General features: G+C 39.4%; 1 protein-coding gene across 1 annotated transcript in view; it reads right to left on the bottom strand.

The window, feature by feature from the left end:
• The window catches only part of DDX10 (DEAD-box helicase 10), a gene marked incomplete at its 5' end in the record, with an annotated part of 183,305 nt that overhangs the window by 127,797 nt on the left and 34,398 nt on the right, over positions 1–21,110 (bottom strand). The window contains 3 exons of the mRNA XM_084285706.1: positions 4,079–4,535; positions 10,465–10,553; positions 19,303–19,390. Coding sequence (XP_084141832.1) covers positions 4,079–4,535; positions 10,465–10,553; positions 19,303–19,390 — 634 coding nt within the window. The remainder of the gene's footprint in view (positions 1–4,078; positions 4,536–10,464; positions 10,554–19,302; positions 19,391–21,110) is intronic.

Genomic DNA, 21,110 nt, shown 5'->3' with positions numbered 1-21,110 from the left:
GCTGAGACAGAATCATGAAATATAAAAAAAAAAAAATCCCTCCAAAGCCACAGCATTCAAACTGAAGGCTCTGTGGGTGTACGGACTAACTCCAAGGAAGCTGCAAGTGTTATTGAAGGCAACCCTCTGTCCATAGGCTTACACTTCTACCATCTTCCAAGCAGGCAGTACCTCACTAGAAAAGCTTTACGGGTCTATAAATCAAAGGATGGGGGAGCAGGAAATCCTAAGAACTCAGTAATTTAACATTCTCTATCCTAAAAAAGAAAATTTGCTAGCAGAAAACAAGTCTGACAGCATGCAACATGTCCAACAAGAGGATTAAAAGTATAAACAAAAAAAAAAAAAAAAAAAAACTACTGTAGGCTTAATCTTAGTTCTCCAATAAATAGTGCTTTACGGGGAAGTACAGCTTTTGCATTTGAAAATGCGACAACCAATTTCACCAAAGTAGCATTAAAAGCAAAGTTTGTAACCTGGGATTATTTAAAGTCCTTGCAACATCAATACTGCTAATATTGTTAGATGCACTTTAAGCGATTAATTTACATAATGTTAATATAACAACCAAATAATACTGTGCATCTGCCAATTGATATTGGCAGTTCTGCTCGTCACCTTTTTAATGCATAAAAACATTGTACTTCTAAATAAATCCCATGAGTTATACCAAACAGCTAAAAGTCATGACATATTTAAGTAAAATTCATAAATAGAGCAGCTGGTGAGTACCTCTGGAGCTCAGAAATTCATAACAACGTTGTAGTATGTGCCAGGGTGAAAAAAACACATTACTCAAGGTTTTATTTTTTATGTGGCAGTGCTAAAAGAGAAACATTTATATTTGTTATCACAAAAACACAGAGGCAATACACACACAACAAAGAGACACACTAAGAAAGGGAAAGCACGTAGTCATTCTGGGGGTGGCGTTATTAACTGAGCTAGCATTGGATATGTGGCACTTCCCATCACAACCTAACTTTCACTGTCAAGTTAGGCACCACAGACGTTCACCAAAAGCAAGATATTCCAAGGAAGTCACACACATCCCCTTCCACTCCATCAGCTTAAAGAACTCCTGCTCTGCACTACAGCCCCATGGGACACACGGCGGTGCTGCACCTCCTCCTGCTCTTCCTGATGCTGGAGGGGCCTGGAAAGACACGAGGATGAGGAAGGGCTGGTGACCCTAACAACAGCTCTTTAAAAACTGAAGTTGAATGTGAAGTTTCCCCTGAAACTGAACTGCTGAAGCTCAACAACAGCAGTGGGACCGCTTTGCTGTCAACAAGCAGCATAGTACAGGAACACTGGAAGTGTAAAATCAATCACACGCATTGAAAGTATAAAGGCAAATTTAATTCAGCCTTTCCAGGTATATTCATGATCTCCCAATTAGATGATCACATACTAGCTTTTCCACAAGACTCTCGTCTTTTTAGCACAGAAGGTAGATTTTTCTCAGCACTAAATGATCTAGCCAAGAGCACACTTCATTTTCAGACTCCTAGACCCTCTGCAGCGTTTGATGCTGCTAATTAACACACTGCCACTGCCTCGTCCCAGAAACGCAGCAAGGATCCCGTACGCTGAAGTCAAACTGTCTTCTGAGTCCTTACTGGAAGGACACTCCAACCCAGAGCAACAGGAAAACTGCCCTTGGACTGCTTGGTGCCTTTTCCTCACAGCCCAGAGGAATCGGCTCTAATTCTTTAGACGTCAGCTACATGCATTCAGTAGGATCTACCACAATACAGCATTAATCACCTCAAAACTTTTATCAAGAAAGTAAACAGATGGGGAAAAAATATAAGCAGTGTTGCAAGTTAACAATTCATTTTTAACATGCATAAAACGTGGTGTCAAGGTATAGGTATGAAATAAAGATGAACAACAACTGCATCTTTCAAGATAATTTCTGTCATGTGCGTTTGTATGCTGAAACATTAAAAGACTGCATACGGTTAGTGATACATGTATAAGCCTTTACTGTCTTATTCCTACTGAAAATAGAAACCATAAGTTTAAAGCACTCCACAATTTATCAACAATTTTCACAGTAACTAAGGCAATAAACACCACACTCCCATACGCAGTGATTAGTTTCCACAGCTAGGCACAGTACACCCTACGTTCCTGCTTTCTAAAAATTATATATTGCACTATCACTGGCATTTCTGTAGGAGATTATTCAAATTATATTTCAATTCTTAACGACACAGATCTTGAAACTTAATTTTTCTTCACAGCTGCTTCGAGTATTATGCCCCCATGAACAAGAGGATTCAGGTAGTACGAGCTCTTCCATACTTGTATAGCAAGTATGAAACATTAACAACACTAAATCACAGAAAAGAATTTCCAACTTGCCTAACCTGTAAGTGTTTAATGCTAGAAAACTGTTAAAATATTACCTGATGAGGTTCCAAATAACTTCTTAAATCACTAATATTATTCATAAAATTCTTGTTCATTCTTTTACATCAAAGCTTTGTTGTGTGGTTTTTGGTGGTGGTTGGTTGTTTTTTGTTTGTTTTGTTTTTCACTATTTTCTGAGCAGAACTTCCCAAATCACTTTCCAACATACAAATTCAACATAAAGCTGTCTGTGTATTTCAGCACAGAAAATAGCAGAAGCGATAGGAAAGCTGAGACAGGAGTGCTCTTTTAGGCAGAAATCTTTCATTCTACTTTTTGTTTTTTAAACTGCAGCTTCTTTACCACATGAAACTGAAATTTATTAATAATTATAAGGCACTGCCACGTCCACTCAGCTTTGCCACGTACTAGCGCCTAGCCAGCCATGAGCTGTGCAGAGGCAGGACGATTCAGGTTTAGAGCAAGAGGGACAGAAATGCAATCCCTGGAGCACCCTCATCCACTACCCACACCTATCCTCCTCCCGTGCTGCTGGCAAGAGATGGGAACCTGTGACAACCTCCTCGAGGGAGAGGAGAGAACGCGGGCGGGGGTTCAGTTACTGAGCAAGTGCTCAGCTGTGACAAAGTGAGCTGACGGAAGGGTTTTACACACATTGCTAAATACTAACGGAAAGATGCTGCTTATAAATACAGCCAGTGGGCTGGTAAGCATAAGTTCATGACAAATGCCCCGCGCTGTTAAATAACAGCACCGAAAAAGAAAGATTTAAAATACCAGTTGGAAAAATACATACATTGCTTACCAGGAGGCTCCCCTCGCATGTATGTAAGTTAGGAAAACCATCTTGCTGAAGCAGATGGCTATTTCACTTGGATCTCTTTACTACAGATAAATAGTTGCTAGATAGGACAAAGGACACACCAAAAATTCACAATATGCACTTACCAAATCTGCTTTATGGGGGGGCGGGATGGGACTTACTATAACATTGCATTTAAAGATTAAATGAAAGCAACATTTCTGGGAATACTGAGTACTGAGTGCAGAGGAACCCTCAATTACAAAGCTACTGACTAAGGAAATGAAAGATCTACATCAATGAATACTTTTAATACATCTCTATAACTACGTTTTAGAAGTGCTCTTTAGAAGCGAAGTGCTCCTTCACTTGCTCCCTGATATTGGATCAATTCCTAACAGCAAAGGTAAGTCTTGTTGAAAGTAAAAATCTTGGTTTGAAGATATTTACATTAATGGTTTGGATCTTTAGGTTAATGTAAAGATCATTTCTTATGATTTGTATTAGGAAACAGCTCATCATCTGCTGCAATTTGGTTCCCAGTGTCATAAACTGTGTAACACCATCAAAATCAGGACTAAAAGTTGCAGCTACTTTAGGAAGGTACAAGAAAAGTATTCAAGTCATGTTATTCATAAATTAAAACTACTACAAGGACACCTTTTATGTGAGGAAAATTACTTACCTAATGTTAATAACACAAAATGATAAAAGCGTAAGTCACACCACCACTTATCTCCTGGAAGCAATTCTGACCTCTGATACACTTCAGCAAAACATCTGACCTCAAGCGAGTACACTGCTAAAGAGCAGAATTTTCTCCTCATTTTTACTTGGAGTATGTCCAAAATAAAATCATTGAGATTCATAAGCCTTACTGTAAAGTGTACTTACCTGTGCAGGACCATCTTTAGCTTCCATACCAAAAACATTCCGTCTTTTCACTGTCAGCAAATCAAAGTCTTTAGTATCATCATCTTCATCATCATCTTCGAAGAACTGCATGGAGTCTGTGTTTGGAGCCCTGCTTGATAAAGCAGCTTCTTTTTCCTCTTCCTCAGATTCTTCTGATTCATCCTCAGACTCATCACTCTCCTCAGCACCTTCCTCAGAAGGGGGGTGTTCTGTTTCTTTCCTTCTTTCCTCTTCCTTTGCTTTGTTAGCAGATACCTTTCCACTGAAATTAGTTCTGCATTTCTCCACTCCTTCCTTGTTTATTGAGGAGATGGTATTTTTGTTTTGGTCTGTCTCCTTTACAGGATTTGTCTCATCAGCCGATTCATTCGCAGGTAACTGTTTCTGAACTTTTTGAAGAAATCTCACACGGGGTGCCATTGCAAGACCGAGTGATCTAATGCATGGAATTAAACAAACGCATTAATCTGAAAGGCATATACACAAAATTTGACTAAATTAGAAGCCTTCATCGAAGGCTCAAGTGCTTCAATTTTAATTTTGGTAATTTACATTTACACATTTTCACCAATATATTCACAAAACTGTATGTGGCACACAACAGGACACTCTAGATCGTACAATATAAGTGAACACTGGGAGAGGAATGAAGATTAAAAAATGATAAAACAGGAACAATTACAGATCTTCCCAGGAAAGGAATAAAACAAAGAGCCTGAAAAGTTATAGAAAAGGATAAATTAAGTATGATCTATAATAAATACAGTGGAAGAAATACCAATGTAATTTGGTATGAAGTTGCATGGATATCATGTCACGGACTGAGATAGTACTGATACCTGTCAGTGTCCTTCACTGCTAGAAAGCAGTGCTTATCAAGTCAGTTAAGAAAGCAATAGAAGATAAGCTTGGACCAAGCCGTGTACAAACAACCTCCCAAACACTTATTATATAACTTCTCAAAGAAACTTCAGGATTTGGGGTCATTACTGTCTCTTTTCTATAATATATTCCACACTGAGAATAATTTGAGAAACACATTCTACTACTACTGAAAGTTTCCTCATGTTGTTAGATTTGACAGTATCTTTAAAACTTATTTCTTAATCATTTTTCAAACCTAGCGTTCAGCCATACTAAAAAAAAAAAAAAAAAAAAAAAGCCCTGAATATATAAACAGCATTTCTTTCCATCAATTAGAAAAGGCAGTATCAGTTTCATTAATTCATTAGATGCCGCTCAGGCCACAATCCTACTTGCACTGTAGTTACAGCTGTTCTTCATTGAACCTTAGTGCTAGAATTCGCACATTCTTCCATAACAAGAAATTTGGAAGATTTTGTCATAAATACAGAGAGCAGTGATTTGCTGTGATTTAATAAATTCTAACACAGAACATTAAAAACATACTAACACCACAATATAGTCCTCAGACTTATGAAAGCCTTAAAATGCCAGTACAAATTCAGCTGACAAATTGAAAAACAATTTTTTGGTATGAAATGCAATAACTACCAGGGAGCAAGCTCTATAGAAAATATTTTAAATCAACTTCTGAAAGCAATGCTGAAACCAAATACTTATTTTGCTACTATAAATGAAAGTACAGTTGACAATTCTATCAACTGACAGAAAATGAAGCGGCCAGACATCATCATTCCCTAAAACTCATCAGTGAATGTGTTAAAGGAGCTGAATAAAATATCCACAATGCTCAGGATGCTCAGGTACATCCTCCAATTCAAAGCAGGTTGACAATAATTTTCAGGAAATAATTTGAAAAAGTAAAACTCCAAAGGTCTTCAGAAAGAATATTTCATGCCTTTAAGAGGAATACTGCTTTTATTTCCTATTGAATAAGGAAAATTAGACATAAGTAAACATTTTAGAAAATGAATTCAAAGAAATAGCATAGACTGAAAGTAATGACTCTTACAAGGCCTAATAATCTCTGCTTCTATGAAGATCCATGAGTATGTTCGTATTAACGCAGTATCTTAAAAATCCCTCTATTTCGATTGTGTGCAAACAGGCACCTCAACTCTCTAAATGATGGTATCTTAAATATTAAGCAAAATCTGTTCTTCTATAGAAGAAATTAAACAGGAACTGGAACGCGAGTACAAGTTTTTAACTGTCACAAGACTGCCTAACCTGCAGCTAGACGATTTCCAGCCTTTTTTTTTTTTTTTTTAAATACGAGCCAGTTTTAAAGACTCTGTGTTCATTTTTTTTTTTTTTTTTTTGCAGGAGAATTGCTACACAACAATTTTTTACCCAAGTTAGTTCTTCATTCTAATGCTGCAAGTTGCTACCTTTACTATATATAAGACATATTGTGTTTTTGAACTTACTCAGAATGATTCGAACACACAAAAAACAGCAGAGTGATTTCTGTCACTGTAGAATAGGTTCAGGAAATGGTATAAAATAGCCTGAAAAAGGTTAAATACTTCAGAAGCAACTTCAAGAGATGAAATGTGTATTATTAACCCTGCAATATATGCTGTGTGCTCAGTACCTGAGCCACCCTGACACCTGCTCAAAAGCACAGCAGAGAACCAGCAGCAGTGGTTTCCAGAGTGCATTAAAGACCCTTTTTTCACCTTAGCTGGACTAACCAAGCATGAGAGGCACTCCACTGTAACGCTACTCATGCATATGCAAGCACTTCTGAGGTAAGTGAAGGTCGATAGCAGGCTTGGCTGCACTGGGAGAACAGATCCTAGCAGAAATGAGGGTGATGAGTAAGAGAAATCTGGGCTTTAAGAGAGGAGACAGCAGCTTGCTCAGGGGTCCATACAGCAGGACCCGAAAGCTCAGAAGCTCCCAGAAGCTGTTGTAGAAAGCTCAAAAAGGGATGGCTGGGTCTCACAGGTGGTTGGGGGGGAGTGATGTGAAAAACACCCAAACTCCACAGGTCATTGGAGGGGACACTGGGGTCTGTATGTGTAATACTGTGTAAGGCTGAGATTAACTAGGTAACAGCATGCAAAATACTAAGTCTGGTTACAGGTGTACCAAAACTGGAACCAGCTGGGAAAAAGCACTTAGGGCTAGGCCATTGATTTGGAAGGAGGCTAGAATCTAGAAAAGAAAGCACAATGGCAGTGAAATGGAAGGCCAGGAAGGGGCTGAAGCACCTCTCCTATGCAGAAAGGCTGAGAGAGCTGGGGCTGTTCAGCCTGGAGAAGACAAGGCTCTGGGGGGACCTCATTGCAACCTTTCAGCACTTGAAGGGGACTTGTAAAAAGGATGGGGAACAACTCTTTGCGCAATTGGATAATCACAGGATGAGAGGGAATGGTTTTAAACTAAAAGAGGAGAGGTTTAGATTAGAGGTTAGGAGGAAATTCTTCCCTCAGAGGGTGGTGAGGCCTGGCACAGGCTGCCCAGGGAAGCTGTGGATGCCCCATCCCTGGAGGTGCTCAAGGCCAGACTGGATGGGGCTTTGGGCAGCCTGGGCTGGTGGGAGGTGTCCCTGCCCATAGTGGTGGAACCAAGTAATCTTTGAGCTCCCTTCCAACCCAAGCCATTCTGTGATCCATGAAGCAGCCAAAGGATGAGATGTACAAGCCCATGGCTGGCACTGCCTGGGGAATGTGTTGGGCAGCCCCGCAGGTGCTGACAGTGGCAGAAGCAGGACAACAAACCAAACCTTCTGTCCTGACCACGCCGTAAGGGCCAGGCCTACATCTGCAGTGCAGTGGGTGCTTTCTGTGGTCAGCAACAGGACAGACGGATGTGGACAGATGGATCATGCATCCTGGTACCGCGCGTTTCAGGTCTGACAGCACCTGCAGCTGTCACTGCTGGGTAGCACTGATCTGTAAGCAACACTGGTAAAATTAGCTGGTACTGAGTTGTGTGTAACAGACATTGCCCAAACAACTTGGTTTTGACCTGCTTTCTTTATTCTCTGTGTACCTGTAGAGGGATAAACAGAGAAAAATATGCTGCATTCCTCCTAGAAGACATGTGGAAAAAATCAGGGGAAATTACCTCCCTTAGCAGCCCCAACAGAGCACCGACTAGCCAAAGTCCAGCAGGCTGCCTGTTAAAATACACCCCTGGAGACTGAAATGTGTGTTAGCATTTAACAGAATGAGGTGCCTGAGAAGTAAAATATTCAGATTCCCTGCCTCCTCTTTACCTTGTCTAGTACCCAGGAGGCCAGAGTAAGTAATTATTCCTTTTCACTCTGTTATTGTTTACATTTGCTTATATTTTCAATGCTGGTTTTTTTGCAACAAAAAAAAAACAAATTTCTCTTTTATGCATGTGTGGAAGAGATTCTCCTTCAGGAAACCTAAAGGCTGTTTATGTTCACAACAGGCCTGTGCAGGTCTTCCTCCAGCAAATTATTCTGGGCAACAATTTGTAATGAGAGGACCCTGAACAGAATACTAATGTACCACAGCTCAAAGATGATAAATCTCTAGAATAAATATGTATATGTATACACATACACACACACACAAAAGAGACCACTGCTTTCTGCAGAGACTCAATCAGCAGCACTGAGGAGAATCTCAGTGCACAGACAGGCCAGGCAAGAGAGCAATAGAGACGACGGGCAACAGCCTGGCAGACTGAAATGCAAACCTGACAGGGGCATCGAGCAGCCTGTTTTCTCTATAGGATTTTAAGTGGAGTAACATCTATCAAGCTAGCTGTAAATCTCTAAAGAAAGGCTGAAATACTTTCAGGAGAATCCATAAAGAAGGTAAAAAGGAAGAAAGGACACTTATTCCAGCTTTTGCCATGAGTTTGTGCACAGACCGCAAACCGGAGCTGCTTCTGAATGCAGAATTTAAACACCCAACTTCGAGGGCCTTTCAGACAAATTGAGCTGACTTATCCACTGTATCACTGCGGTACGTGCACTGAATTGAAAGGCAGGGGACTGCAGGGTGTATGTTGGTAGACTAACAGGCTGGAGAGAGGGGAAGAAGAATGCCAGCAGAAATCGTTCATTTAGAGCAGAACCTCCAAATTATCTCCCAGATTTATTATCTTCTGACTTTTTGATTATGTTTCCATGTATTTCATAGTCTTGACTAAATCTATGCTACTCTATCCAAGAACTGTCCAATTTCTCCCATTTTAACACAGAAATTAGGAAATTCACAAAGTTGAAATTAGAATTGTCTTTTATGAAGGACCAAATCCTGGCACAGATGCCTAAGAGGAATTAGAGACTATTCTGTCTACACAAATATCGGGTACTAGACAGCACACCGTGCTGAAATCCACAAAGATGCACTTGGATTCCTAAATTTCAGCACTACCACCATCCATTAGTAGGTTTGTTAACACACTGGTTAAATTTTTGTGGTCAGCCCTCTAAGTCCTGATCAGCATAGGGTAAGACCTATGATAAGGTTTTAAAGATGCTGACAAACCACACACAGGTCAAGGGGCAAGCAATAGATGTAGTGAAACTGTTGAAGTTTTTGCTAGCTCTCTTAAAAACCTCAGTCCACAAAGCATCTTTTGTAATTGTTTTGTTACCTTTAAAAACATAACCATGTTAATTGAAGCAGGGCACAGGAAGACCAGGTGTTCTACAGTCTAGTCATTTGTCACATTTTAGTTCATTAAGCCACGTGCTGACAATTTTGAGGACTTAAGTCTTCTCTGTATGAAATTCCAGAGACATGTAAAATTAATTTATCATGCATCTTTGAGCACCTTCCTGCTCCCTTCTGACTACCCTGTGTCCCCTGAGATTGTTCTAAAGCTTCACATTTTAAAACAATCTCAGACGGTTGTCATCTTTAAAGTCAACCTGTCAGAATTAATTTCCTTCCGCTAGAAAATTTTGAAGAGATCACATATATGTACAAAACCAGACATGATAAAATAGATGCTATTCAGACCAGTGCAGACATATTACATCTCTACCAAGCCCAGAGCATCTTTTGAAAAGTAATTTACATCCAGGGAACAATGTCCCTTTCACACTCAAAATGAGACTGCAAAATAACATTTTCACATAATCCAATTTCGTTTTAAATACTACACTAAACAAGTCAGCATTTAGCTACAAGGTTAGAGGGTGAACCTGAACAAGAATTATATTGTTCTCTACCCTTTTACTTCACAACTTCTGTCTTTTATTGTATCTTCTGCTGTAAGAATTATTTCTATTTGTAGACGTATACTGTTTTTACACATAATTTCTATTCAAAATGTCTTTTAAAATATGCAAAAGCACAGTGTAAACATGAAAATGTAAATATAAGAAACTTTACAAATCTATATGTTAACAGTCAAAAAAAGCTTTTTAAAGTTATCGTACGCTGCTAAACTACTTGTTATATACTTTTCACCTTCTGTGCTATGTTTTTTGTCATACTTACAGAGCATATTCTGCTAGAGGCAATTTGAAAACATCAAATACTTCCTTATTCTTCATCAAGTAAACGGAACGCAAGTAGGATACAAAACACTGAAAGGAAAATAAAAGTATTTAAAAAAAGAAAGAAACTATCCATTCATTTACCAACACATGAAATAAACATTATATTGTTGTTCTAAATACAAATAGATCTCCACTATAAGCTTGTCTGAAGCTAATTTCAAAGTGAAATTCTTTTACCCACTACTGACAGGCCAAAATTTAACAGTACTACACAAGTGATACAACTTCAGATATTCGGGTATTTCATTAAAGCACATTAATTGGCTTAATTTGCCAGTAGAATGTTGTCATATTTCCACTAGAAAGTAAACATGGCAAATTAGTCAAGAAGGAAACACTGATACTTTCCCTCCCAGATCTTCTAGATGCTGTTACGCTATTCTGACACCTGAATCACATGGAAGCAAGAGTCTGAGTATGTTGCTATCAATCTGAGGTGTCTGGACTTAATTGCAGCCACTGGCAAACAGAAAGTGATTCAGCTCAATGTAGCTGTCTTTCACTGTAGCCCAGGATAATTCATATCCCCTTGCTTTTGCCACCAGCTAATCATACACATGCAGTCAATGAATGCAGCTCAGCTGACCAACATCAATTCACTGCACAACATTCACTAATATGAGTCCAAGCTTGAAATTTTAATTAATGCCTGACATTCACCAGGAAAACTGGAACCAATCTGTAACAGAACAACTTAATCTTGTGTTATATTTTTCCTCCACCCTTCTCAAAAGGAGAGATTCCTATTATTCCTTTATTATTCAGCTTCTCATTGTTGTTTTTTTTACATAGTATATTTCTGCCTATCATCAGTTCATTTCTTAAAATTAGTATTCTATCACCACTGATAGTACTGGATAGATTTACAGCTTATTCCTATTCAAACTGAAGAGAAAAAAAAAAAATTGCTTTGTAAAATTGCACAGCACTTCTTTTGCTGCAAATGTAGGTGATGTTCTTGATGTTCGTTAACATTTGTTATTCAGTAAATTGTATTGTTTATTCCAAGGCAGTATTCTGTTGTTTTTGTTTTGGGACACCAGTTTAAAGACTTGAAATCAGCCATCTGTTGCTTTACTTACACACTAACAGAATTTGGGGATGGCCTCTTGTGGTCAGACACACAACAGTATAATATCTTCTCTCTCCACCCCCTATCTAAAAAGCAATTCTTTAAGTCTATTAAGCAAGAACTTGGAATAGTTCATATCACTAATGCAAGCATTTTTCAGTAATCTTAATCTGATGTCCCAACATTGTTGTAAAATAACAAACAAATACCCACCCTTGTAATGCTATCCAGACATACAGAGCATTCAAAGCACCCAAAGAAAGGACAGACTGTCATTTACTCAGTCACAACTTAAGAACTTTGACCCTCATGTATTAGTTCATAGTTCTATACATTAACCTTCAATAGAAACCTATTAAAATATGTTCTGCTCAGCTCCAAAGGTTTGTCTTTCCTTTCCATGGCTGCTTGTCACCATCCAGTACCAGAAAAGCTCCAAATTCCTAAGTTCACACACAGAGGCAGGAAAACTTCAAAAACTCAGTGGGTTTCCCAGTTCTTATGTAAATACTGAGTTGTAAAAGCAGCACAGGTTATTTTATTCCAATAGAAAAACATGCTGAAAATTTTGTGAGTGCAAAACAATTTCCAACTCTCTAAAAATGGATGGCAGAAAATTTCTGATGCTGGTGTTTGTGACGACTATGGCTTTTATCCCACTTCTAGGAATAATCCAAAAAAGTAGAAAAAAAAACTTATCTGCGTTTATAAACTAAATACTTTAGATAATACAGTAAATTTGCCTTAGGAGAGTCTTGACTAGTGAGATACCAATCCAAAGAAACATGCCAGTAACGGCAAACATTTATCATTCCCCATTTAAAAGGTTCAGCATCAGAACTGTTCACAAAGCACTTGGGGGTATCTAGACAACAAAATTGAACTACCCAAAATAATAGCAGCAGTGCAGCATAATATAATGCAATATCTTAAGTATTAGCAAAAATCCTTAGACTATCATTTGCAATCTAATTTCTGATACATGCCAAAACTCCTGCCATCACGCTTAAACCAATAAGCGCTAGAAACAGCAGCCAGTGAAGCTACTCTGGTTATATTCAGGTCTATCACAATCACACCCTTGTTCTGCCACGTACAGACACCTCTCAGAGGAAACTTTTGTCTCTGCAATTCAAGGAGAATTAGAAGAAAAAAAAAAAGAAAAAAAAAAAAGTCTATTTCTCGTTACCCTGAAATACAGGAGAAGAACAATAGTTGAGGCACCAATCTTTTATGGGGGTTCTTGAAATTCTAAAGCGAAACTATTTCCAAAGGTGAAAAGGGTGCGTCTGTAGATTAAGCACTGCCACAAAGTCATTCTTCTTTCCCTTGGCAAGGTGAAATAAGAACTTGTGCGCAGAGCTAAGAGAAATGCTTTTCAAGCTGCCCAAAGCCTTGTTAGAGACGTTTTTACTTGTTTGTTTTTCCAAATGCTAAGTTTTTAGGTAACTTCCTGATCTGATTATCTCTTTCAATTAACTTTAGACGTGGAAGATTTTAGCACAACCCATTTCAGCTGGTACCAAGACTAAGGTGTGGAATAAAATACTTGTTTTCTCACTTTAAATTACTAACTGCGAGTTGCACCATCCTTTTTCAAGTTTGTCACAGACATGATTCAGGCTGGAATTGCTCTACCTTCAAAGAAAAGTTCATCTCATTAAGATAAGAGGCTTCAAAGATCATTTAGTATTAATATAATGATGATTAAAGTCTTCAGCTGACCTCACTTGCTATTTCAGACACTATGAACACTTCCAACATGAGATATTCCCCACCCCAAAATCTCTCATCCAAAACAGAAAATTACATATAGTATGGAAGAGAAGTTCTACTTTCAAAGAAGAGAAATGAAGTACAGAAAAAGTAAATGGCTTCTTCAAAACTGCAGCAACTTAATCTGAATTCTGATTTGATTTCAGTGTCTTTACTTCAAGCTCCTTCTAAAATATTGTCAACTCCTTGGGATTTTATTCAATTCTCCTAGGACTTGGTCACTCCTCTGCATACAGACCAGAGAGCTGAGGAAGATAAATTTCATCAGTCTGAACTCTATTCCTTCTCCTTTATCATTTTAGTTTGTTTTTTTTATTTTATTTTATTTTATTTTATTTTTATTACCCACTTCTATTTCCGCTGTTGTGATATCACTTTCTTGTTTGTTTGTTTTTATTATAACTGAAGGTTACAAAAAAATCACATTAATTAATTTATACCCTTATGCATACCATTAATGCTGAGCACCAGAAAGACCTTACAGCTCTACCACAGTAGCATCTAGAGGCCCCCAGAATGATTCAGACTAGAAACAGCTACAGCAACAATCTATACTAATTTGCTACATTTGCAGTTTTAATTTATTGATGTGTTTCTTGAATAATTGTTTTAAGCAATAATAAAAAAAAATCAATTTATGTGTTGTTTTGACAGAATTCAAAGTTAACAGGGCTTGACTGGAATCTCAAGCCATAACTAATTATGTTACCAGAACACCCTGCAAGTCCCTCTGGGAGAGATGAAGAATTTAATGGAGAGGCATCACTTTGGTGTCCAAGTCTCCCCCTACACAGAAATGTTCAAGTTAGCAAGAAAAATACTTTATTTTTTAAACTCTTTTCCAGAACTGGATGAATTGGCTTATTAATTATTAAAATTACAAAGAATGCCAGTAGGCAGCATCAGTCCGTGAGAACTGTGGAGGTTTCAGAGGAGCCCAAATGTGATACACCCTCTCTTTCCAATCAACAGCAGAGAAGTCAAGTCCTATGTAACGAACCATGAAATTCCTTAAGCCATTTAGTAACCAAGAATTTTCTTTTATAAAATAAAAGCATCTTGAAGTAAATAAAGAAGCTGTGGCCACCAAATCGTAATTCTCTTCAGACATAAATATAAGCAGAACAAACAAACCAACACATGAATTCCCTCCCTTATAAAAATGCTTCCCAAACAGGGTTTTCACTTTTGACATTCAAAATGCAAGATGCAATCCATCAGATCTCATGCCTTCAACATGCTGAACTATATCCTACCCAAACCTCTGTGCATAGCTGTTGCACTGCTGTCTGATCCATCCTGGTTTTCCAGTAGGGAACTTATTTCTCACATATGTCAAGAATTTAGCAGCTTGCAACAGGCAGGCTAGTTAGATAGCACAACACCCATGCCTTTGACAAAACCAGCTTTCCAAACAAGAATCTGAGGTCAAGATTTCAGCTGTGTTATTGTTTTATTCAAACTGATATGTACCACTAGATGTACTATATTCACATTGATAGGTAATGAAGGACATTAGCGGAGTATGTCTGAACACCCAGATTGTATTAAGGAGAGCCAAACACCATCTATGACAAACCACTTGACCATATTTTAACATTTTCAAAAACTGATTGTATATAGTTTGCCTGAAAGATGACATTGCACCAATACTCATAAGCGAAAAATTGCAACAAAAGTAGCTTAAAATGCTAATTAAATAAAATTTATAATTTTCAAAATTTGTTGAAGATTTTATCTGTAAGCTTGACAGACAGCCCATGTTTGATTTTCTTCTCATGTTATTTTGAAACGTTATCATTGTTTTCTTTTCTCAATTCAGAAATCTCTCTCTCTTCCTTTTAAGTGATCTTAAAAAGCCAACGCCAAAAACTGAAAGGTTTGTTAGTATTTTCATTCCAAGTAAGATAACGCTGGCTCCCTCCTACTCTCATCCGCCCCCTGCCAGCTGCTCTGCCACTTCTGATGTAAGTTGTGTAACTGCAGCTTCCTGTGGCAGTTGCAGATGATCACAGCATGTCACCAGTGCATCTGGCCTGCGTAATGTCATGATGAACCTTACACTTCAGTCCACATGCTACAACCTCACTCTAGGAGTTTTAAATACTCCAACTTGCTTCATTTTACATCCCAATTCAGCAGACAGGCTACAACCCTCTCTAAACATTCCCAACCTGCTTCTCATTTTATTCTACCACTCCAGTTCACCACAATATTTTCAGGTGTTATCTATCCTCATGCTTGCTGAGACAAATAGTTACCTACACTAATTCAGAATTTCTATCACAGAATTACAGAATCACAGAATTTCTAGGTTGGAAGAGACCTCAAGATCATCGAGTCCAACCTCTAACCTAACGCTAGCAGTCCCCACTAAACCATATCCCTAAGCTCTACATCTAAACGTCTTTTAAAGACTTCCAGGGACGGTGACCCCACCACTTCCCTGGGCAGCCTGTTCCAATGCCTCACAACCCTCTCAGTAAAGAAGTTCTTCCTAACATCTAACCTAAAACTCCCCTGGCTCAACTTAAGCCCATTCCCCCTCGTCCTGTCACCAGGCACATGGGAGAACAAACCAACCCCCACCTCGCTACAGCCTCCCTTGAGGTACCTATAGAGAGCGATAAGGTCGCCCCTGAGCCTCCTCTTCTCCAGGCTGAACAAGCCCAGCTCCCTCAGCCGCTCCTCTTAGGACTTGTTCTCCAGGCCCCTCACCAGCTTCGTCGCCCTTCTCTGAACCCGCTCAAGCATCTCCATGTCCTTCTTGTAGTGAGGGGTCCAAAACTGAACACAGTACTCGAGGTGCGGCCTCACCAGAGCTGAGTACAGGGGGACGATCACCTCCCTAGCCCTGCTGGTCACACTGTTCCTGATACAAGCCAGGATGCCGTTGGCCTTCTTGGCCACCTGAGCACACTGCTGGCTCATATTCAGCCGACTATCCACCATCACTCCCAGGTCCTTCTCTGCCTGGCAGCTCTCCAACCATTCCTCTCCCAGCCTGTAGCTCTGCTTGGGGTTATTGCGCCCCAGGTGCAGGACCCAGCACTTGGCCTTGTTGAACTTCATGCAGTTGACCTCAGCCCATCGGTGCAGCCTATCCAGATCCTCCTGCAGAGCTTTCCTACCCTCAAGCAGATCGACACACGTACCTAACTTGGTGTCATCTGCGAACTTACTGAGGGTGCACTCAATGCCCTCGTCCAGATCATCGATGAAGATATTAAAGAGGACTGGCCCCAGCACCGAGCCCTGGGGGACGCCACTAGTGACTGGCCTCCAACTGGACTTGGCTCCATTCACCACGACTCTTTGGGCCTGGCTATCCAGCCAGTTTCTAACCCAACGAAGCGTGCGCCAGTCCAAGCCAAGAGCAGCCAGTTTCTTGAGGAGAATGCTGTGGGAGACGGTGTCAAAAGCCTTGCTGAAGTCAAGGTAGACCACATCCACAGCCTTTCCCTCGTCCACCCAGCGCGTCACTCTGTCATAGAAGGAGATCAGGTTCGTCAGGCATGACCTGCCTTTCATAAAGCCATGCTGACTGGGCCTGATCGCCTGCTTGCCCTGCAAGTGCCGCGTGATGACTCTCAAGAGGATCTGCTCCATGAGCTTCCCTGGTACTGAGGTCAAACTGACAGGCCTGTAGTTTCCCGGGTCTGCCCTCTGGCCCTTCTTGTAGATGGGCGTCACATTTGCTAGCCGCCAGTCAACTGGGACCTCCCCCGATAGCCAGGACTGCCAATAAATAGTGGAAGGTGGCTTGGCCAGCTCCTCTGCCAGTTCTCTCAGTACCCTTGGGTGGATCCCATCCGGCCCCATCGACTTGTGCACATCTAAGTGCCGTAGCAGGTCACCAACCAGTTCTTCATGGATAATGAGGGCCGCATCCTGCTCCCCATCCCCTTCCACCAGCTCAGGGTACTGAGTATCCAGAGAACATCCGGTATTGCCACTAAAGACTGAGGCAAAGAAGGCATTGAGCACCTCCGCCTTTTCCTCATCTCTTGTAACTAAGTTTCCCCCCGCATCCAGTAAAGGATGGAGATTCTCCTTAGTCCTCCTTTTTGTGTTGATGTATTTATAGAAACGTTTTTTGTTATCTTTAATGGCAGTAGCCAGATTGAGCTCCAGATGAGCTTCTATGACCTTTCCCTTGGATAGCCCTTGTACTTCTCAAAATTTGGCATTTTCAGATTTCCGGTCACTTGGCCTTCAAGCACTAGGTTGTTCTATTCCAGGAAGTTTTTCTACGTTCCCCAAACCTGCTAAATTTTTGATAAAATTCACATACTGTTTTTGAAATCTTCCAATATTAATCAGCACAGCAAAGAAACACCAGTCACACACTTCTCTATCTTACTTGGAAGAGCAATTCTAAGCAATTTTGCTTCACATTAAAATCCAAATGAATGTAAAAATCTCTTAATCAATTCAATGATAGGGATTTTACAGCCATGATTGGACAAACTGTCCTATATATTCAGGAGATATACTATTGGAAATTGATTAAGAAATTAGGCACATGAGACCAACCTGATTTCATATTTTTAACTTTTTAAGCCAAGGAATGAAATCTATTACTTCCCAGTAACATTTTGGAATAATTGCAACAGCAACAACACTATCAATAATAATGTTCTGTATCAGCTCCCAAGGACAAGTCCTTTCAGGAACAACTACCAATTTACCCATCCCCTTCAATCAAACTGTTACTGAACTGCAAAAAGGTACATGCACCATCCTGTTCTCCATCGTGTCACTGAGGATACACAATAAAAAATACAAAGTTGTACTGAATTAAAAGCTTCATGCTTTACAGAATCAAAGTTTAGTTGAAGTTGAAAGAAACCTCTGGCGATCACCTAGTCCAAAACACTGCCCAAAACAGGGTCAGCTACAACAGGCTGCTCAGAAACACATTCAGTTTTGAGTATCTCTGGAGACTGCAGTCTCTCTGGGTAACCTGTTGAAGTGTTCAACCACCCTGACAGTAAAAGTTTTTTCTCACATTTTCTCCAATTTGCATCCATTGCCTCCCCCCCTGTCACTAGGCACCATTCAGAAGACTTCAGCTCCATCTTCTCTGTAGTTCTCTCCTAGTACAATACATACTCCAAGCCTTTAATCATCTTTGTGGCACTCCGTTGGTCTTGCCCCAGTACACACACGTCCCTCTTGAACTGGAAGCTCAGAATCAAACCCAAGCACTTCACCAGGGCCAAGAAGAAGGGAAGGAGCACCTCCCTCAACCTGCTGGCAATACTCTGCCTAACACAGCCCAAAACCTGATCGACCTTCTTTGCTTCAAGGGCACATTGTTGTCTCAAGTTCAACCGCCTGCCCAGGGTCATTTTCTGCAAAGCTGCTTTACAGCCTGTTGGTCCCAGCCTGTACTGGCAACCTCCACAGGTTCACAACTTCGACATCTAGGAAAGACTTGAGCAAAATAATAACAACAACCAACCAAACAAACCAAAAAAGAACCCTCAAACAGCTGAGCAGCAGTGTCTAGATGATCTCTAGATCTTTTGGACTAGATGATCTTCAGAGGCTCCTTCCAACCTCGTCCATTCTGTGACTACTAAATCAAAAATTACTTTTATACCCCAAACTCTAAAATAATATGTTCCCACCTATGCCTTAACTATGACACAATAGCAGTAAGTCAGGATGGCTCTGCAGACATTAGCGTCATGAGCCCATGTTCAGAATCAACTCACCTAGGCCACACAGACACGCTTACCAGCACTTGCTAAAACATAATTGTTCTTTCTACTGATGCCATACTTTAAATATCAGAACAATTTAGAAGAACAGTTCCAAACACTGCTGCTAAGGCACATATCAGCAGGTCAATTATTCCAGCAGCAGTTCTATTCAATTAGCGTACCTCAAGAACCGTAGGTACAGCAGATGAGCACTTACCCTTTGAGCTTTCTCTTTTAACTCCTGATCTTGGGCTAAGAAAGCTTGCAGCCTCTTTTGGATGTCTGTAAGCTTATCAGGATTGATTCTAATTAAAAAAAAAAAAAAAAAAAAAAGTTAACTTTAATTATTAGAACATGCACAAATAAGCACCTATTCAATTCTCCGGAGTATCTTCAAATTTTCTGCATTGCTTTAATATGCATAAAACTATCTCCATTCTGAACAAGCTTACAGAGGAACCATATTATATAAACACCTCTAAAGAATAACACAGAAAAGAGAAATGGGAGCTCAGCCTTTTTATCCAGCTACACTTTTTGTTGAAGTAGATTAAACTTGTCCCAAAGCAAAGCCAAAATCAGCATTAAAATAATTCTCAAATTTATAAAAATGATGGGAAAAAAAATACAACTACAGTGAACCACAGTACTACCTTATAGTGAGGCAACAGTCTTCCTAAGGAAATTCTCAGTGTTTTTGAAAGCTTAAACATGATCCAGTGTATTGAGAATACTGAAATTAACTTTTCTGTTATAACCAGATGAGCAAAAATAAAAGATGTTGAGATTTAAGAGCTCCTCAAGATATTTATCAGGTGGATGGAGAACAGCTACTATATTATGTATATAAGCATATATTATGTACTATATATGTACTATAATATATATTATGCTACTATATTATGTATATAAGAAATGCCATTAAATCTGGTAAGAAGTTATGCAAGTCCTCTCCTTTTTTTTTTTTTTTTTTTTTTTTTTTTTTAACTCATTCCAGTGATATTTACACTGTGCTAGGCTTATTTGCCAAGATCCTTACTCACCTATTTCTTGTTTTGACCAACTAATGCCAACCTAGGATATCAAAAAAGCAACTAAACGTGGTAGGAGTGTACCCCTCAAGCAGAGGTCAAAAGAGATGCTCTACCACAACTACCAGAATTCTCACACTGGGTCTTGCTGCTGTGTCATGTGTACTGGGTCATCCTATACTGTACAGCAGAACATAGCTTTTGTTTAAGAAAACCAAGAAAAATAAAAGAATCAAAATCATGTATCTTTACATAACACCGAGTCAGTCTAAAAAACATGACTAACTGAAATACTAGGCAAGAAATATTTCACAGTAATCTTCTGTAATATAAACCATTATGATCATCTACTATTCTTACTAAACAAGAAAGCAGCCATTAAGCAAAGGGTTGTGGGGTGTTACCAAGCAGTACTTTAAAGACATGAAAGCTTTATTCCCTCACTATTTCAATTTCCTGTGTCTGTCAGGTACAGCCAGTGGAAGACTGTGGTGCTCACAAGCTGTTTGGTGACAGTTTCAGTGAAAGATCAAATAGAGTTCCAGTTTCAAGACAGCATATAATTTGCTCTTAATGTGTAAAAACGTAAGACAGAAGTCAAGAGGCATGAAAAATTCAGTGGGACACAAACTGACCAACAAGTTTTTGAAATGCAGTGCACATAAGATACCTAAGACAGAAAAAGTAAATTGAGAGGAAGCTCTCCTAGATTTTGTTCTACCAAACAAGATTAAGAAGGTAACAGCAAAAATATTTATGGTCCTAACACAGGAAACACGGTAGAATAGCAAAATAAAAGCAGCAGCTTCAGGAATACTAAATTGTATTAGAAGGTACAAACACAAAATATACAACCTCACTGCAGAGGAAATACAGAAAGAAGAGTAAAAAAGCTAGCTAGACAATATCAAGAGGTTTACAGTGACCTGAAACTCGGAAGAAACCTTAAAGTAGAACTGAATACAAGAATAAAAACCAGCACAAATACACTGGA

Source organism: Netta rufina (assembly GCF_964035555.1).
Source record: "Netta rufina genome assembly, chromosome: 1".
NCBI lineage: Eukaryota > Metazoa > Chordata > Aves > Anseriformes > Anatidae > Netta > Netta rufina.
Note: the sequence above shows the minus strand (reverse complement) of the source record. Positions and strands in the feature narration are given on the sequence as shown.